Source organism: Psittacula echo, assembly GCF_963264785.1.
Source record: "Psittacula echo genome assembly, chromosome: 1".
In the NCBI taxonomy this organism is placed as follows: Eukaryota; Metazoa; Chordata; class Aves; order Psittaciformes; family Psittacidae; genus Psittacula; species Psittacula echo.
This window is the reverse complement of record NC_137735.1, coordinates 97165098-97185182: the sequence shown is the minus strand read 5'-3', so window position 1 is coordinate 97185182 and position 20085 is coordinate 97165098. Positions and strand designations below refer to the sequence as shown.

The following is a 20085-nucleotide window of genomic DNA, read 5'->3' as shown; positions in this document are numbered from 1 at the left end:
AAGAAAAATCACTCTTCATGCAGCACCATACAAAAGCAGAGAACCTGTCATTGCCTCTTACAGCAGCACTGGGTGCTCAGCACAAGCGCTGGAAACCATGGAGCTGCTCCCTGTCCATTGGTGAGCTCCAACAAAATACCTTCTTGTCACATGCCTTGTTCTTCTCATCTTTCAAGTATCATACAATCCCCTGTAAAGCACCTTTACAATACTTGCACTGCCAGGCATTTTAGCACATCACACTTGCCGTTGTGGCAGCTGATTCAGGTGAAGCAGTTTGCCACTGGATTTCATTTCACATTGCTCTGAACATGGGCAAGTCCTGCCACCCCAGTGTTTCCACAGGAGCTTCCTCCTCCACAGGTGGGGTACTTCCACAGCTGTACCCCTCCATTAGGTTACCTGCCCCTCTGCGCATCAACACTGATGTTCTCAGCACCCAGAGGTTTCCCAGACAGTACCTGTAGTCACTGGCATGCAGCAGCAGTGTAGAAGAGATGGAAAAGGAATTCATTATGTGAAAAAGGGTGGAAGTTTTAAAGAGTGGGATACACATGGGTTCACCTGCTTTAAACTGCTTTTTGGTGCAACTGCTTCTCTTCAGTAACTCTACAAAGGTCTTCATTTTAGGTGGATGTAATCCCACCCAAGGCATGTTAGGCATCTACAGCAGATAATGTAACTATAACCAAAATAGATGTTATTGTACCAAAACCACATGGCCTTGCGGTCTATGCAGAGCTTTCCCCAGTATAATTTCTATATGAATCTCTGGATATCATTGTGGTCGATTTGTAAGAAAACCACCATGAAATCAGCAGGAATAAATCAGTGTCTCCACCAAAGTCCAAAATAATCCCTTGAACAAGCTTAAGGCTGCAATGTTTTCCCCATTATCAGGGAACAGCCTCATCTTCTAAACGCAGTTACTCACTGCCACCTCCTGCCAGAGACCTTGCTCCCACCAGTCTGCTGGAGCCTATCCAGCTGACTACGCCTGTCATGGGAAGGAGCACTCAAGGCTCCAGCGGAGCGGCCCTTGTCTGTTCCATTGACTCAGCTGGATCTGGAAAGGGACCTTTCCAAATGCTGTCAGCACCAACCCTTGAACACCATTGCTTGAGCTGGCCTTTGCTGAGGGCCGATGAGCTAGACAGAGAGCGTGGCTCCCGGGAACACGGAATGTAAGCACCACCCATTCCCAGTAAAGGAATGCCTGACACATGCAGTGCCAAGGGAAAGCTCTGTGATGCTGCCCCAAGATAGCTGTCTATCTTAGTAAACACCATCTCCTTCCCTTCCTCTGCTCCTCTTTCCAAATTAAATAGGAAGAGAATTCCCCCTCCTGCCCCCTCAAAAACAGTCTTGTTCAAACAGAAACACAGGTTGCCTGAGCTGGTTCAAACACCTAGTCTCATTAATGGAACAAAGCTGAAATAAACAGAGAAATGGTTTTATTTTCTAAATAAGTCTAAATTTATTCATTAACCTAGTAAAAAAAAGTTTGGATTACAAGTGTCTGAACAGTATAAAAGTACAAAACAGGTTCCATAGATTTCTAATACATTAATACAAAGTGCATGACTACATACAGTTCATGTTTGCATTACTACTAGGAATAGAAGAGGTGGGAGGGAGTAGGGGAAGCAGTTGGTGATTGAAACCTAGCAATAAATAAATAAATACAGAAGAGATGATCCATATCAGAGCACATCCTACCACCAACACTGCAGCCTTAGGTGTATGGAATTACTGATGCTGAAAAGTCAAATTGAAATGAAAGCAGGTGTCTGCAAAAACAGCTAGAACTCTTGCTCAAACCCTTAATAAACACAACCAACCCAGTTAAGCCATTGTTCAAGCAAATAGCCATTATACCTATGGTTGGACTTGATGGTATATTAAAGGTATTTTCCAACCTGAATGGTTCTATTTGTTTGCAGATGAAAGCAAGGCAGGCAGCTTTGTCCTCCCTTCAGAATCTCAGGGAGCTTAGGAAAAGCAAAGTAAGACCAATGAAAGCTGTAGGGCTGTGATATGTCAAAACCCTGCTTCCGCTAGTTGTTCTTTCTCTCCTGAGGTTGGCTTACCCAATGGAAAGAGAGGGAAAATTAAGGAAGACAAAAGCTTTGAAGGTAGAGGCTTCTCGTTAAACCAGCACATCTTTCCCTACCTATGTTTTAATTTTCTAATCATTCCCATTTCGGGAAGCGAGACTACATGGAAATCCAGTCCTAAGCCCTACCCACCACAGTATTATGCTGATGACTCTCGCAGAAAGGGAAACTTGTAACAATCCATCGTAGAATATTCCAAGAGATTAACAGTAAGGAAAATCCCCCCTCCCCCCAAAACAGAAGCAAACAAACAGAAAAGCAGAATTCCCAGCTTACACAAATTAAACCTTCATAAAAAGAACATGAAGCAAATGGGAACTAAATCTGCAGCACGCTCTTCAGGAAGCTGCTTCACCCCTACAGGCAAAGTGGAGTTTGAAGGTGTGTCACAATGGTTTGCGCACAACTTTGTCTGGGAATCATGTAAGAAATACTACGTTTTGATCACGTATGCAAACAGAGCTGCCTCAATTCAGCACAGCACCATTCTTAACACAACTTTTCATACTCGGTATGCACAAAAGAATTGATCTGTTTAAACAAACAAACAAACAAAAAAACAAACCCCAAACCCGAACATGGAGAAGCACTGCAGGGGAAGGGTTCCAAAACAGCAATCATGAATCCAGACCCCAAGCTGCATTCAGATTGTGGACCAGAGCCTGATTTGCTTATCAAGGTGTTTGGCTCTTGTGTCAGGTCCCAAACCAGCAGAAAGTCTGATCTGTGGTCACATTTCAGCTGCACTGGGCCAGCAGATAGCAGTTACTAAGGTTTGGCCATCACTTATACCAAACTTGGGCATCAAGATGTTTTCTTGGTCCACCTCTAATCACCAGTCAGTTAAAACATGAAGCCCAGGGTGTCTGCCACTGGGTTAAACCAAAGTAGCCTCCCATCTCACTATGTTTAGGCCTTGGGTAAATCTCCCTCCCACCCCTTCTTGAAGAGCCCTTTATGTTGGGGGCCTTCTCAGATAGCTACCACTTGTAGTAGAGATGCCTGCAGTTTGCCAGTCTGTCACATAGGAGGAATGAAATAATTGTCTTTGTTATGTCAGTAGTATAGGGTGAGATCTCCACACCTTTAAAAATATATATTTATATAGCTAGAGAGGTGACATATTTCTATGTATTAGTTCATCTCATTGACTCATTCATGTCTAAGAATGAAATATTTTCTTGGGGATTTAAGGGAGGTTACCAACCAACTAAAAAAAAAAAAAAATGCCTTACAACCACTGCTTCTGTCAATACAGGAACACAAACTACATATACTTTCAATATACAAAACCCCACCCTCAAATTCACTGGTGAAGTGAGTAGAGGGGGAAGAAGGGGAGAAAAGATTCGACAACCTTGCAGCAGCATTCAGCTTTGCTAAGTGTTCCATAGAATCTTAAATATTATATACAGTCTTTCTGAAAGGATATAAACTGGCTTCAGAGTTTGTGGAATTGTAGCACTAAAACCCAAAAAAGTTCTAGGGAATAGTCTTTTGGCAGCATAGCAGGTGTCCAAAGTCAACAGTCACTTTTCTAGTATTTTTCCAGAGAAAAAGAGGATCTGGATAACCTTCCGCAGCTATCCAAGGAAGTCACCACTCCTCCTGGGTGGAGATTGCTGGAGACTGCGGTCCTTCTTGTTCTGGCTTTTCAGTGGCAGACTTTTTATTGCTACAGCACGGTTTGAAGAGATGAGTGTCTATGAGAACTTCCCCAAAACGCCCTTTGTAAATAATTCCACAGCAGACTTTTTGCCTGGAAGAAATGGCAGGGAAAGACACAGATAGTTTGTGTGTGTGTGTTTAGAATATAGAGAATTTACAGAAATGCAAAAAACAAAAACAAAAACAAAAAACCACATCAGTCTGACCCAAAACATAACTTTTCTGAGCCTCCGGCTCAGGGATAGGAGGGGAAAAGCTACTCAGAGAGAAGCAAGTCTGTGTATAATTCCACAACACTGCTTTAAGAAAAATAAAAACCAACAAAATAATCCAAATCCAAACCCATGTCTGTAGAAAACTACATCTCCCATTTTGCTTCCCAGGGAAGTTTCACATACCCAGCTATCTGCGCTGAACTAACCTTGACTACAATGCACTTGCAAACATGATTTGAGAGGAAGCAGCAAAGTCACAACAATTTCAATAAAACAGTAACTGAACAAGGGCTTAATGTGTCACAACAAGCAGTAAAAGATAACAAGCTCATCAGCTCACAGAAAATCTTGTGGTTTTTCTACCTCTTAAGTGCAACTGTATTAGTATTTAGAGAACTGGAGGGAGATGGGGAAAATGCCTTAAACACATGGCATTTCTTTCCATGGACAGACAGACATTATATAATAATCTGCAACTTAAAATATATCCTTAAAACCAATGAAGTTCAGCAGAATCAAGCACTATTTATGTCAACTGCTATCTGCACAAAGCGCACATTCTGTTGCTTTTTACCTTTTCCAATACGTGAGATCTAAAAAGGAGAAAACTGGTGTTCTGCTGGACCCAGCGCTCATCTCTGTGTCAGAACCATCATCAGATTGGTTACTGTAACAGGGTGACTGCGCTGGAGAGGCACTGGAGGTGGTGCTGTGGGCATCGGAATCTGCAGGGAAAAGAATAAATACAAGAATCAGGACATGCACCCAGTGACTTACCCTCTTCCTGACTTTTAACAGGTCACATGTAGATAAGGAATAGAGAGACAGACTTTTTTTAATTAACAAGAAAAACCTAACAACAACAACAACAACAACCCATTTTTCACCTGTCCCTGCCAGTTTCAATAGAGACTATCAGCTTTTGGGAGACAGAGTTCACAACCCGTACGCAAGGGAAAAAGAGGTTCAGGATGAGGATTCAGTTCCTGGCTCTCAAACATAGCTTCTCCTGGCCTTCCTTTGGAAAAGATCCTACTCTTGCTCTGGAATCACTTGAAGATCCTTGAAGAGGATGAGGATCTGTGCTTCAGACCTAGCACTTTCTCACTGTAAATCTCCTTTCTTACCCATTCAGTTGCAAAGCTCTTTTCATTAATGCAACAGGTTGAGCTTTTGCTGGATCTAGACTACGAACTACGGACTCTGTGCAAACACACACCTCAACAGAAGGTCTACTTGCCTACCTTTATAGTTATTATCTCTAGTACCTAGAGGAACACAATTAGATCAACTACAGCACACTGAATGAGGAGATACAAGCTCTTCGGGTCAGGACCTTTACTGATTCTTTAGAGCACTCTTCCTTCAGGCCAGGTAGGATAATTGAAAGAGAGAGAAGACCAAGTCAGTAACAGGTAAGGAGCTAGAAGGTTTGCTTTAGAGGAAAAACCTGAAGTACTAACATGTATTTAGAGCATAACTGGCAGATGGCTTTGCTGGAAAGCTACGAATCCAAATCTATTTGAAGAATCTAAGAGCTGGTGGAGAAAGGCAGAGGAAGGTGTAAGGAAACTATAGAGCAGAAACAAGGCATGAATTTAAAGCTGGATGGAAAAACCAGGGTTAAATAGAAAGCCTTGGTTGAAAACATGTATAGAAGAAAATGGCTGATAGAACTAGGAACAGAACACTGCTTCTTGGGAAAAGAGCTGAAATGAACATAGTGCATTACTCAGAGCAGGGGGAAACCTCTTCCAACCCAAGAAGTTCTTTCTAGAGACACATCATTTAACCGTGGGGCATAAGCTTATTGCCTACAATTGCCTGCATTTTCAAGCCAGGCTTCCCATTCCCCCCACTGCTTCCCCACTTCTGTCTCACAGCCCACACTGCACACCAGCTCTTCCTCCTCATTCCACCCCACCTTCCTGAGCCCTTGGAGTACAAGAGAGTGTGAGAACAGTGAGTGTCCAAATGTGTAAGCATACAACTGAATTTAGGTGGTGATTCAGCCAGTTAACAGTAAGCTACGCTAGGGGAAGCTAAAGTTTATTGCCAAAATCCATTTGGATCCACTTACTGTGCCGCTTGAATTCCTTCTGCAGTTTGCTGATTTGATTGCTCTTTATTCTGCTTCCAGAGAGTGTTTTCATTTTCTTTGGTTTCAATGTTGTTTTAAGACTGGGTCCAGCCCTGGCATCTACCACCTAGAACATAGAAAATGCATGCATAATACTTCTGCATCATGTCCAGATATTGCCCTAATCAAAACACATGCACTGACCTAGCTGAAGGTGTTAAAAACCAATTTAGTTAAACCAAAGCAGCTCTGTGCACTGACACTCATGTGTTTTGCTTATATCTGCTTTGCAAGAGGCTGAGTCTGTAGGAAAATGCAGTAAACTAGCTTAAAAAGCACATTCAGTTCAACTTTAGCCTTTTTCCTATTTCTGCAAATTTCAGTTTAGTTAGACAACATTTGTTTAAGCCAATACACGTTCAGTTAAGAGTGTCTACCAAGCATTTGCCCTGGAAATCATCAATTTAACTTCTGAATAAAAGCAGTGGTAGTAATAACCATAGTTCTGGTTCCCATTCCCATCAAGGTTTCTTGAATAAAGATTATAACATACACAAAGAATTCTGATCATCTTCCCAGCCTTAGGCCCAAACTGAATTAGCTGTATCGAAACAGAATATATGAGTGGCAATAGCTGCAAGATATTAGTCATTGTAATTATCTGACTAAATGACATTGATTTACGGGTTGCTTAAGCAAGTCACCTTGCTTGTTCAAACTATTTAAAAAAAGCAACCAATTTTGGATAGAGGCCAAATCTGAAATGTTTTGAGTGTCATAATAGACTTTTGGACCAAGTTATGAGCTTGTGAAAACAAGGAATTACACGGTAAGTTAGTCTGTGACTCCATCCCAGGCTTGCATAATCACCATCTGCACATAAACCAAAACCAGGTAAGAGCCATGTAACAGGAAAAACTCCAGAAATGACTTAGAGATGCTGAGGGTAGGAGAAGAAACAGGAAACACCAAATTCTCACTAGCACCTCCCCTCTCTAACAGGATGGACTAAAGCACATACTAGTTAGTTTTGGGGTGGAGAAGAAATAAATGACTAACATGATTCCAGTTTTTTTTGGATCCTGCTGGCAATTTTTTCCATCTTTTCACCAAAAGAACACAGGCATTGCAAATGTCTCCTGAGCGGGCCTCGTGGAGCCTGGTAAAGGAGAAAAGCAAAAACCACTTAACAACAGTTAATAAACGCATACCTCTGCCTGCTAACAGCAAGAAGCATAAAAATTGCTGGACAAGAAGGGTTCTCATGTTCTGGTTTTTGGGCATGACAATTCATTTGGGGTACTCAAAACACCAAAGTTTAAAGACCAAGCCTCACTTTCAAAGCACTCTTGCATACAGAAATGAAAACTGTTGTAATCTGCTTCCAGAGGGGCACTAAAAACAAGTCCCACCACCCTTTAAAAACATTCCACACCAAATCCAAAAAACAACCCCAAAAATATCACCCCCAGAAAACACCCACTCAACAGTTCCAGTGGGTTTGTTGGTTGGCTTGGAGAAGGAGGGAGGAGGAATAATCATATTCCTTGAATGTACATTTGGAAACAGACTTCAGAGATCCAACAAAAGCTTATTCAGCTCTTAACTTTCTCACAGAGCCTCAAGGATGAGTAACAAATACCACCTAACACACTCCCGCATAAGCGTAGGATAAGGTTTCAGAAGCAGCAGTCACTGGAATGACAGCAATACTTGCTCCCTTTAACAAGCTTTTTCCAGAAACCATTTCTACTGCTAATCCATGCTAAAAGGAATATGAAGGGGATACATAGAATTTTTCGGCTATTTAAATGGGAAGACTTTGAAGCATTTATAGATGAATGGGGCAGGCTCAGATAAGCCATTATTTGCTCAGTGTTAAGACTGCATTTTTACCTTGGCAAACATATTTCAGATAGCACAAGACCAAAGGCCCTGGTATATTGCAAGCTTCTTTGTTAAAGTTAACAACAACAAAAAAAAGCAATGAGTCTTCACACAATCTTTCCACTGCCAAGGACAGGAGCAAAGAAACATGATAAGGAAAATTGTCAGCACTGGTTTTATATACAAAATCCATGGTAAACACAAAGCACTATAAAGCTGCACATGAAAGGAGCGTTTCTTGAAAAAGGGTGGGAGACAGAAATATTTCTAAAGACTGCAAAGTTTTACACACAAAGTTAAGCACTTGAGACAGAGAAGCAATACTGGTATGCATATATAGTTTTTAATACAGTGCATGAAAGTTCTTCTTGGGCTTAAGATTTTGATGAGAGGTAATGCAACAAGAGTGGAAAGAAAAAGCAGAAAATAGCTATTGACAATACTGACTTCTTCCAGGGGAAATGGTTTCATGGAAAATTACAGCGTAAATAGGAGAAATTCTTACACTTCAGGGGAAAAAAGAAATTAATAAACGAAGTAAAAAATAATCACAAGCTATCACAGAAGAATTTGCTTTGCTGACATTCAGGGACACAAATTTATACAGAATTTCAAAGTTCTCAGAAGGTATGTCAAATAAGTTTAAATACTTTCTGTTATTTTACCAGCTGCTGTGACCCATAGTCCCAGCAGCTGATAAAAGAAATCACTGGTATTTATAGTTTTGCTTACTGATGCTTTCAAGTAACATCATATGCAACATTAGCTAATTGGAAAGTTAATTACCAGATGCTCACTTCCAATGGGAATTTTAATATCATGTTGATATGCTCTATTTGAACAAAGACAGTGACACTTGAAACAGGGTACTCTGCATAAATCCTGCTGGAACTGCTAAATATTTACTCATCAAGTTTTGCCTAACACCCTTCAATCTTCAGAGCCACAGAAAATCTCCATGTACCTGTGTTGTTTACCACTTTGTGTGAGAATTTACACCTCCTCTAAGGAACAAGTGCAAAATGCACAGTCTGAGAGAGGTCTAAATATAAGTCCCTGCATGTGCTGCAAGGTGGGAGAGGCACGAGACTGACCCTTCACTGTTAGGAACTATAGCAGCTCACCACTGGCAGCAACAGTAAAATCAACAACCAAATGATACCGTACACAGCAGCAGATCCAGCCCCTCCTGGCCTGCCCAGGAAAGTTGTGAAGAGGTTGAAGCCAGACTTTCCCAGTTATGCATCTCTGCTAACCTAACCCTTCAGTGTTCCAGAGCAATAGGGACAGCATGTGAGGTTCACGGCTTGGAGACTGACACCATAACTGACCATGATGTTGACTAAAGAAATAATCTTACCCAAAACAATTCTGGAAATCCTTTTCATAACGCTTGCTGTCAGTGAAACGAGAACTTGAAGACTTAGCTCTGCAAATACAGCAGCCCTCTATACTCCGGTACATCTTCGGTTTGTGAAAGCCAAACATCTTTTCCTCCCAGCTGTAGCCTGCAAAAACAAAAAGGAGCTAGTGTTACTTATCACTGAAAGAAAAACCTTGGCAGTTCACTGGACAAAACAAAAGTAAATTATTATTTGGGATGGGAAATTGCCAGATTAGGCCATAGCTTTATCCCGCACTGCCTTAATATAGCAGATGTACCTGGAATGTACTGTCTTATTAAAGAAAAAAAAATTAACAACAGCTGGAGTGTTAAGCAATACCCAGCAAGACTCATGACAAGCTCATCACTGCACAATTTTACTCTAAGGGCACATCTATAACAGCACAACCCAGAGGTGTGAGTGCAGCTGACTTGGCTAATGAAAGCCCTATATACATGGTAAAACAGGCTGCAGGACAGGCCGTGTGAACCTGCCCAAGCCCTGGGTCACTGGAACTTCCTCATCATCACCACCGGTGTTTGCTGGAAACAGCCCTGCCAAACTTTGTCGAAAGTGAGTAGGAGTAACTTTAAATGAGCTGCAGCCATACCTCCAGGCTGCAGACATACCTGAAAAGCCGCTCTAAAAACAGCAGGGTGGAGTCCCACCCAGCCCTTGGTGGCCACGTCTGCGCTGCAGGACCCAGGAGCACTTCTCCATTCTCAGGCTGGGCTGTGCGTCCCAGCTCCATGTCAGCACAGGCTCAGTTCTTGCCCTCCCACCTTCCCTGCCCTGCTTTCCATGGGAAGGAAACCTAGCTAGAAAAGGGTTGGGAAGCAGGACGCTGGGGCACATTTCAGCATGCACCTACCACAAATCCCAGCCACCACCAGTGATGCCGGAGTAAAGAGTACTCCCATTTACAGGGAAGTTGTTTTTTCTTAACCACCAGCTCTGCAAAGTCAGCCACAAAGCCAAAAGCCATGCTCCTCTTACAGGTCTGCCTATCCTTTTTGGTACCTGGGCTGGGATTTGCCATCAGAGCAGTAACAGTGAAGGTCTTCCAGGCCAAAACCTTGAATGCTGGCTAAAATTGAACTTACTGCAGCCATCATGACAAAGACCCCTTCAACACATGATTCTACAATTCTGTGTCCCCAGCACCAAATTGCTTCTCCCCGGGCATCAGTTACTCCCCAGCGCAGACAGTCTGACATGGCATGAGAAGCTGTCAGAGCAAACAGAGCTCCCACAGCACTTCAAAACCCAAGCAAAGCTAGTGCTTTCCTGGCACTGAGCCTGGACACACAGCAAGTCCTCACATGCCACACAGCATCTGACTCATAACACAGACAGGGACCATTCTAAGATGTCTCTTAGACCATGGTGCAAGGTCTGCCTCAATCATCCACTGCAGGGAGCAAATGGCCATCTCAGCCATTTATCACACTAATGCTCAGAGAGGGGACAGGTCACCTGCTAAAGCAAGCTCTGTGAGAATTAGGTTCCCGCTGCTGAGAACTTCTGCTTTTAAAAAGAAGCAAAATTAGATGAAGCCACACAAATAACACAAGGTTTCTCCCTCTTCCTTTAACAAAAGGCCAAGTTGTTATGTTCTCATAAAAGCTAACAGAAAGCCACCTCTCCTCCCCTCAAATACTACTGAAAAACCCCGTAGGTCAGGCAGGACTTTCTGGAAGGCAGCATCTCCATCACTTGTAGGTAAGTCTTGTGAGAGGGAGCTCCTAGCTATTCTTAGTCCCAGGGACCTTGAAGTGCCAGCAACCCAACTTGGGTTATGTGGTACATGTATCCTCCACTGCAGGAACACAAGGGATGCAATTCTAATATCCCCCAGAAGGACACAGAAAATTAATCAGAAATCTTCAGTCTACAGCCCCAAGACTTGCCACATCGTTACAGAGGAAGAAAAATATTGAAAAGCAGGTTCAATTGAGGTCAAAACCATGCTTTCACAAAACAACTGTAGCTATCACTGTGCTTACCCTACTGACAGACAGAGACAGGGTGTGAGGGGAAGAAGATCCCGCATATTTCTGTGGCACCACAGCAAAAGCTAGTGAACAACCCAGGCCTAGTCACTGTCCTCCAAAAGTGAAAGTACACTCCAAAGAGGAAGATCAAAGCATGACAGTACTGCAAAATAAACATACAAGGTTCCCAGGCTCCTGAGAACAGAAAACCAAAGATTTCATTTAAATTAAATATGGTTGGTTACTACTCTCACACAAGATCCATGAAGGAACCCATATCCACCTGAAAGCGTACATGTTTACATTTCCATCTAGCATGTAGTTATACAATAATACTTGGAGCCCACTTAAGGCTGTGTCTCCTTGCCATTACCACTGCACAGACACATAGGAAAGGCACAAATCAACTCTCCAAATAGCTTGTCTTGACCAAACCCCTCACAGAGCCTGCTGACAGCAAGGGACATACACAAGCTCATCACTGAGATCCTCCAGGCTTAGGAGAGACAGAGGGAATTGATCTTTCCCTCCCTCCTGTCCCAACTCACGCTATTTGCCAGAGGCTTGAAGTGCTGTATTCCTTTCTCCTTTGTGCACATTTGCAGCGCAAGTAGCTCACCTAGGGCTAGGTTTTCCCAGGAACGACTTGTGCAAATATCCAGCAAAGTTATCCCGAATGTTGCCAGACTTCTTAGGAGATGCTGAATGGGCTTGTTGAGGGATGGAGACTCTTAACTACTCTCTACTTCTGTTTGTATATGTTTTCAGGGACATGTAGCAAATTAATACACAGGCAAATCAGCTAAGTATCCCTGGACTGTTAAGATAAATAAACAACAGAACGTCTAGGCAAATAATTAAGAGAATGTATTTTGTTTCTTAGCATCCGGTGCGCTTCTTCAAGACAGAGTCTAGAGATCCAACAGCATGTTCATGTGGGAATTTTCAGCTACAAAACAGCACCTTGAGATTCTGTCTGACCATCCCAATGTTAGGTCCGTGCTCTGGTGCTTTTCTTCAGAAAGTTAGAGATGAGCTGCAGACACAAGGTTCATCAGTGCTACAAAACTTAGACAGCAGGAACATCTTGGCTGTTATGGGGCAAGAGACAGAACTGATATCAACAATGTGATTTACTTTCTAACCCGGTTCCTTTCAGAAATCCAGACGCTGGTGAGATGATCTCCGTCACCAGCTGGTATTTACACTACAGCAGAACAAGATGCATGTTTTACAATTAATGTTCTGGCAAAGACTGGCATCAGACATATATTCTGAAAACATTTTGTTTTGCACCCTTGCTGCCATTCTCACAGGAGCAGCCTTTCAACACCATCTTTCAATAGAAGGGAAACTAGTGCCATCTGTTTCCCACTTGATGAATGGTCAGCAATGGTATTACCATATATCATGCCTGAATTGGGAAGAGCTAGTAGCAAAACCACAAGTAAAACATATTTCTCTGACAACTGCATCTAAGTGCAGTTATAAATGGAAGGCGTCAGTCCAGTAACACATTTAATCCTAAACAGTTGCCATTCGACCATTATACACTAAATATTCTGTCAGCTGGAGAGCTTAATAGCTAGCATGTACTTAGAAGTATGTATCACTGTGCTCTGTAAAAGGTTTTACTTGAAAGCTTTGCAATTTAGATCTCAAATTAGAATGAGGGAGTTAGACTGGTGGTTGGTGGTGGGCCACCAACACCTGAATCTTAGCTGCAGAAGTTTAACCATGTGAAATTTGGGACAGGTAAAAAAGAATGGCAAGTAGGAGTGAAGTAACTTCCATAGAAGTCAAAAAGTGTTACATGATATAATTTTGCCAAATTTATGCATGTTGGTAAAATACATGATTTCTTTTAAATCAGCAGTTGCATAGAAGTGAAAGGGACAGTTCATCAGCAAAGAATCAGAAATCCTAGTGGAGCCTATTTGTCATTCTGCAGAAGCAGAGATTCACCTGCACTAGGAGGGGAGCAGCATTCCCCTAAGTCAGGGAAGAGTGGTCTCCTTCCTCCCCGGTCTCCCTGCAAAAGGAGAAGTTTCTATTCTCCCAGGTTCTGCTTTAAACAACTGCTTTAGCAAGTTAAATGGACTCAGAAAAGACTGCAAGAAAAAGCTCTCTCCATCCCTCTGCCCTCTCACTTCTGGAAAAGCAGCATCAAAAAGACTTGTCTTGCAAAAAAAGTCAGAACAGTAAAGCAGGTGGTGAATAAAAACAACAAAAAAAGACGAAACAAAAAACCCAACCCAACACACCCTGCTTATTACCTTTCTGAAAGGCTGGCATAAAGCAGCATGCATCATATGCATGTGAAAATGGTTTCATGCTTTTGTTACCTGTCAGGACTAGAACTTGGTGCTTAGCTTTCTTTCCAAATTTAATTTGATGATCTAAATTAAAAAGAGGTATTGCTTCAGATGCTAATTAAGTTTTCAAGTTAGGGGAGAACTTGTGAACTCTTTTAGATTTTAAAATAAGAAAAGGTGAGCCCCTTTCATTTGCTTTTCCAGATTCCTTCTGCATTCTTTCTGATCACCCAAGAAGAATGAAAACCCTTTATAATGGAAAGGAAGGAATTCCTAGAAGACAGGCATGCCTGCATTTGTAACACAATCATCAGGCCAGTTGGAAGGAACATGCTCACCTGCTTCTTGCAAAGCCAAAAGAGAAATTTTCCCTGGAGTTATAGTAGTCAGGTTGGCATCCTGCTCTCCTCAGTACCTTTGCTTCTTCCCATCCCCTCTGACCCTGGATTATTCACCCTCTGTGCAACTCAAAACTGTCAGTGTATCATCAGAGAGGAAGATAGCCCTGCAAATCATTTGATTTCTCCTTCTGTGTACAAAACAGCCTTGGCACAGCATCCCTGAAATTGGGCCACAGAAAAATATGATCTAGCCTGTGTACGTTGATGCAGCAGGTTCCTGTCAGTAAAAACCTCAGTGTTCATCTCTCCAGCATTGCATTGGAGCTAAGAAACATAACCAGAACAGTACTTTATTTTCTTTTAAAGGAAAAGAAAGACATGCCTTAATACAGAAAGAATATACATGCTCTGGCTTTTACATCTGCAAGTGCATACACCCAGGCACATGCACACACATGAAAAACGCTTCCAGAGCTGTCTATGGCGCCAGAAGCAGTTGCTTGTCTTGCTAATAAATTCTTAGGCCTGTCCCTCTGCTGAAATAAACTGCAACACCTCTACTGAAAATCAACTGTAGGACAGTGAATTGTACATCAACAGAGGAGCTGATCTATACCAGAGACTGAACGTAAACATACCTCCCCACTGAGTTTACATGCTGCAAAAAACTTCGGCATAGAAGTTAAAATTGGACCCCAGAAAAGTGTGTTTGAACATGCCCAAAGCCAGAATGCTCCAAGGAAGGAAGAGACCAAGCTAAAGGGAGTAATCTGCAAATGCAACTTCAATATTCACAAAAACCCCACATTTTTTTACACTGTCAACTGTCCTTATAGGTCAAAACAGTGACTAATTTCTAACAACCAGAATCTGAGAACTGTGTGCGCTGTACACTCTTCTGGTCCCCTTTATCCTCAGATTTTCCTTCCATTTCCCTTCCTTTCTCCACCCAGAACAACTTTACTTGTGGGAAAGCTGTATTTGGCCACTACAGCCCAGACACATCTGAATGAAGCAGTATCCTGTAGAGTTTTCACTTGATGAGCTGAGCAAAATCAGTTAAAGGTCAAAACTCCATCTTCAGGGATCTTTCTCTCTGCCAAAATAAGTAACTCACTTCTTTGCTGGTAGCTGCCCACAGCCACTGTTTTGTGCTCAGTGCTGGAGTGCAATCTTAGCAACCGGCAGCAACCATCAAGCATATAAAAAAGTCCAACTGGATGTTTCTGTGACATGTCTGAGCCTCCACAGCATCCTGGCTGGGTCACAAGCCGTTCTGAGTGAAGTTTCCAGAAGCAGTCAAGTCACAAAGGAACCTACCTACCTGCTGATCTTCAGAGGGAAATAAGTACCTAAACCACTTAGACAAGAGAAGTGAAAGGCTAAGCCACTTGGGTGTTCCTCTGAACTGCTATGTGGTTAGTGCTTCAAAAGGGATAGGCCAAAGCATGAAAACAGTAATCAGCAATATTTGCATGGGGGGTGAGGGGGAGGGAAATCCCAAACCTGTCCCACCTGCAGACATTCCATCGTGAAACAGGACTTCCCCCCCAAAACTCCTATTGCATAACTAACACCTCACTCTGCCTGAGCAGAAGACCTGTGAGGAAAACCTGAGATGTTCTCAAGCAAATGATGGAGTTCAGTCTGCGTTGTCTGTCCGAGTGCAGCCACTGCAACTGTTATGATGCTGTCTGCAACCACCTGCTACTGAAAAAGCATCACAGACACTTGAGATCATGAGACACTGAACAGTTTTGAGGTTTTCTACTTTTTAAAGAGAGTAACATACCTGATGGGGATTCAAACAGAAGTAGTAATTATTTGGTGGAAGAGCTATAGTCACTTCATTTAAAAGGATACCTTTCCATGTCCGTAAGTAATATTATTGATCATTTCACTTGGACTGAGCACATTCTACAGAAATGCCGAGCTCCAAGTTATGGAGTCCTGCCCATGCATTCTGCTTAACCACTCAATCTTCAAGCCTCAGCTCACTAGATGCTGCTTTCTGCTAAAAAGCAAGTGCTACAAGGAGTGCAAGTCTGAAGAACTTGGTTGTCTAGTAGGACTGTCTGTGTGTCATGTTGTTATGAAAGACGTACAAAGCATCAGGTGCTACAAGAATCAATGCAAAGCAGACAGTTTGGTGACACAGAGCTGTTCAGCATGTGTTGTTTATTTTTAACCTGTGTGAACTCATCAGCTCATCTAACATCTTCTAAGAAGTCAGTGATGTTTTCTTTTTAAAGGACAGACTGACATTGTAGGCAATCAGCTTCTGTTTGAGAATCTCTGGGGTGGGAGAAGCAAGGAAGAATTTTTCTCAGAGGCTCTGGCACTCAATCCCACCTACTTTCAGTGGGAGCTGGATGCTGCATGCCTGTGGGGGTGTTTGAAAATCCCACGACTTGTTACTTGCTGATTCTCTACCAAGGACCACAGATCCCAAGAAACCTGGAATTTACCTGGGTGCCAAAGGAGTTCAGCTTCCACTGGTGTGAGCAGAATGGCATCCAGTTCACTGTCTGCCCCTACTCTGTAGGCTTTGTGCAACCTTTTCTCCTTCATTAAAAAAAAGCTGTGAACTGCATGGTGAATCTAACTGTGTGTAGACTGGGGAGAAAGGGGGTCTCCACAGCACTTACCCTGCACATGGCTGACAGGCAGTCTCACCTTTGGAAGCAAGCACACAGTAGTGAAGAGGTTTGCTGAGCAACAGTCACCCTCCTGGCCTGCCCTGTAAAAGGGTTAAGCAGATGCCTCCATGGCTGTCAACCTACCACCTTCCACCAGTGACAACTTAAAATTCAAAACGAAAAAAAGGCGAGCATTACAGTCAGGTTGTGCTCAAGTACACTGTTCAGCCTCCACCACAGATGAGATGCTGTGGAAGTTCTGGGCAGAATTCAGGAACCTAGGCCTTCCCCTCTCTCTGCCCACGAGGGAAGGGTGGCAGGGCATGAGGCACACAGCAGCAGGTTGAAAGGCAGCATCCTGCACCAGCTGCCAAAAGAACAGCAGTGGGGCACAGCTCCAAACTTTTCTTTCCTGCAGTTTTAATGATTATTGTATAATTCGGGTCGAAAGGACTGCGGACCAGCAGACTGCTGGGGACAAAGCTCTCAACAGGACAAACTGGGGACGTTCCTGCCCAGAAGGAGTTGGGGGAGCCCCGGGGGAGGCAGGATTCAGACCAGCTCGCTGCGCTAAGGCACAGACGAGTGAACAACAGGTTTGGCAGGTCCCTTTAAATCCGTTTAGCTATACGCATCCGGAGATGTGCGTAAGAGAGGACACGGCAACTTTTATCTCATGAAAGGGAGAGCGCGAGTGCGAGCATTCCCCTGCCGCAAAACTAACTTAAGAAAGGATAAAATAACTCAGAGGACGGTGATAAACGCTGGCTCCAGGTGGAGCCTGGTCGCGCCGCTCCTGCAGCCGCCGGGACGGGAGCAGCGCAGTTGGCCGGGAGGCGGCGGCCGCTTTCCGGGAGCAGAGCACCGCGTGGCGGGGCCGCGCTCCCGCCCGTTACCGCCGGCGGGCTCGCTCGCCGGCTGGGGGCCGTGGCGGGCGGAGGCGCGGCAGCGCCGGGAACAAAGACTCCCCCATCTTCTTTCCCGGGGCGGACGACCTACTTTAGTGCGCGGCCCCGCCGGTCAGGTGGAGCGGCGGGAGTGCACAGGCTGGCGGCCCCGGCCCTCCCCCCGCTCCTCTCGCCGAGGCTGCCAAGCGCTGAACTTGCCGAAAGACGAATATAATTAAAAGCGAATTAAAAGGGCGTAGGAAGGGGAGGAAAGCCCCGAGCGCAGAGCAGAGGTGGGCGCTGCGAGGCGGCCCCGCGCTGCAGACACCGCCCCACCACGCGGTCTCGGTGCAGCCGCCTCATCCGGCGGTAAGCGGGGATCGAGCCGCAGCAGCCCCACCGGGCACCCCGACCCCTGTCCCGGCAACTGATGGACGCCTCCCACCACTACATTCCCCCATCAGGGACCGGTCCTGTCCCCTAGCCACCCGTCGTCCCCCGCCTCGCTCAGCGCTGGTTCCTCATGGCTCGGCCCTGACGTAATTCAAACATGGCAACAGTTGTACTTCAAAGGGCCGTCGCAGACCTCCCAGCAACGCGGGCACGCCGCGACGCGGGCAACACGGACCCCCCCAGACCCTGCGGCAGCCCCGGGGTGGCCAGCGAGGCTCGCCCGCCCGCTTGCACCGCGGTGTGCAGGGGAGCGCGCGTGCACCCAAAGTTTCACCGCTCCTCCAAAAGTCCTCCAAAACCGGCAACCAGCCGCTAAAAACACCACTCTCCCCGCGGGACGAGTTTTATCCCACCGACATCCCCCTGGGCTGAGGTCCATCCCCCCCCATACAGACAGAAGCCCTGTACCCGGCGCGCCGGGCGCCGCAGCACATGCGAGCCCTTTGTTTTCCCCGCAGCCGGGCGCTGCCTACGTGCCGCGCCGGGGGCACGCCGGCCGCTCCAGCCCCAGTCCCGCCGCCGCAGCCCCGTGGAAGCCGTGAGTTAGAACTTGCTGGCGCCGGGCGCGGGCATCGGCTGCCGGGGCCGGGAGCGACCTCCACTCGCGCCGCGCGGCGCGAGCGGCAGGACGCCATCGCCGCCCGCCCGCCTACCGCGCGTCCCCACACAGATAACACCGCGCACCGGGCCGGTGGCGGGGTGCCTGCTGATGTGGAGAAGGCCCCACACCACGACCCATGCGACCAGCAGCACGTGTCACGCCAGCCTGCAGCCGCACGTTTTCCTCGTCTCCGGGCGCGCACGGTGCTTGACCGCAAACACTAGCGATAACCAGAACTAAAACCAACAGCTCCCTCTCCTTCTCCGTGCAACACGGAGAGCAGGGACAGTGGGCACTACCGTGTTCCCGCTCCTTCCGCCACCCTGCCGACAGCAACTCGTGCGCGCCGGTGCTACAGGTGTGCTGTGCGGGGCGCGCCGCAGCCGCACCTGCGACACCCGGCCAGTGGGGCCTCATGGCGAGGCCTCGGGCAGGGCTCCGTGCAGCCCCGCCACCGCCGGGCAGCCCGGTTTACTTAACGCACCCGCAGCTAGGGTCCGCTTTTGGAGTTAAATGGCCAGGAACCGGTCTACGCTTCTTCCTCGAAACTTAAGGCTTTAACCGTACTTGGGGACTGGACACGACGACGGTTAGAGTTCCCAGGCAGGGTCACCAACAACGCGGGAGGCGTCTCCCCCCGCCACCCAGCACCTCCTTTAAACTCCACTAACTGAAGCAAAGATAGAAAACGCCGCTCACGGGAGCCATGCGTGTCAAACTGTTTCAGGAGGCAAAGTCTTTTTGCCGCTGCAGAACTGAGCGCAGGCTGCTGGATTAACTTATGTTTAACAGAAACCACCAGCCACTGGGGGAAAAAAAAAAAAAAAAAACCCCAAAAAAAAAGACCAAGAAAAAAGACCAACAAACACCCCAATGTTGACCCAAACCCAGCCAAGCAAGTAAACACAAAATCCCGGTTCAAACCTCACGTTCGCTCTCAGCTTCACTTTTTCCTCTCCTTCTCTCTTCGGCAGAACGAATCCACTCAGCGCGCTCCTGTGTCCACCAACAGCCGAACACTGCCGTGCGGTGCGCGACCGAACCCCGCTCTCCAAGCTCTACCGGACAGCCCGAGCGGGCGGGCGCACGAGAGACAGCGCACCACCCCACCCCCGCCACCTCGTGTCTCCGCCCCTCCCGCCGGCAGCCGCCGCTCTGCGCATGCGCCATTCCCACGGCTCCTTTCTACTCAATCAAGCCCTCTCGCTTTGCGCGCCCCATTGTCCTTTTAAGGGAGAAAGGCCGCGCGGGAAGCCTGGGAGGAGGAGGAGGGGGCGGAGGAGGGGGCGGGGGCGGCGGTGTTGCCCGTTATGACGGCAGCGATGACTTCACGCACGCGGCGCGCTCCCCCGGCCCGCCCCCAGCCGGCGGTGGGCGGGACCCGGGCACCTGCCTGCCTGGAGGAGCAGCGCGGGGCGGGGCGGGGTCACAGCGGCCACCTCCCGAGGCGTCAGGCGCGCTGCAGCCCAGGGGACAGGGCGGGGCAGGAGACGCCACACTAAC

General features: G+C 46.2%; 1 protein-coding gene across 2 annotated transcripts; it reads right to left on the bottom strand.

Moving 5' to 3' along the window:
• Positions 1-1514: 1514 nt before the first annotated feature.
• SINHCAF (SIN3-HDAC complex associated factor) lies at positions 1515-19758 on the bottom strand. Of its 2 annotated transcripts, none has more exons than XM_080638973.1 (6): positions 19512-19758; positions 9328-9475; positions 7140-7239; positions 6081-6207; positions 4575-4725; positions 1515-3876 (listed from the first exon to the last, which is right to left on the bottom strand). In XM_080638973.1, the coding sequence occupies exons 1-6, from the start codon at positions 19750-19752 to the stop codon at positions 3714-3716; spliced, it is 930 nt and encodes a 309-aa protein (XP_080495099.1). In that variant the 5' UTR covers positions 19753-19758; the 3' UTR covers positions 1515-3713. The 2 variants fall into 2 exon arrangements, with proteins under 2 accessions (XP_080495099.1, XP_080495100.1); XM_080638974.1 differs by having other exon boundaries at positions 19507-19622.
• Between the last annotated feature and the right edge of the window lie 327 nt (positions 19759-20085).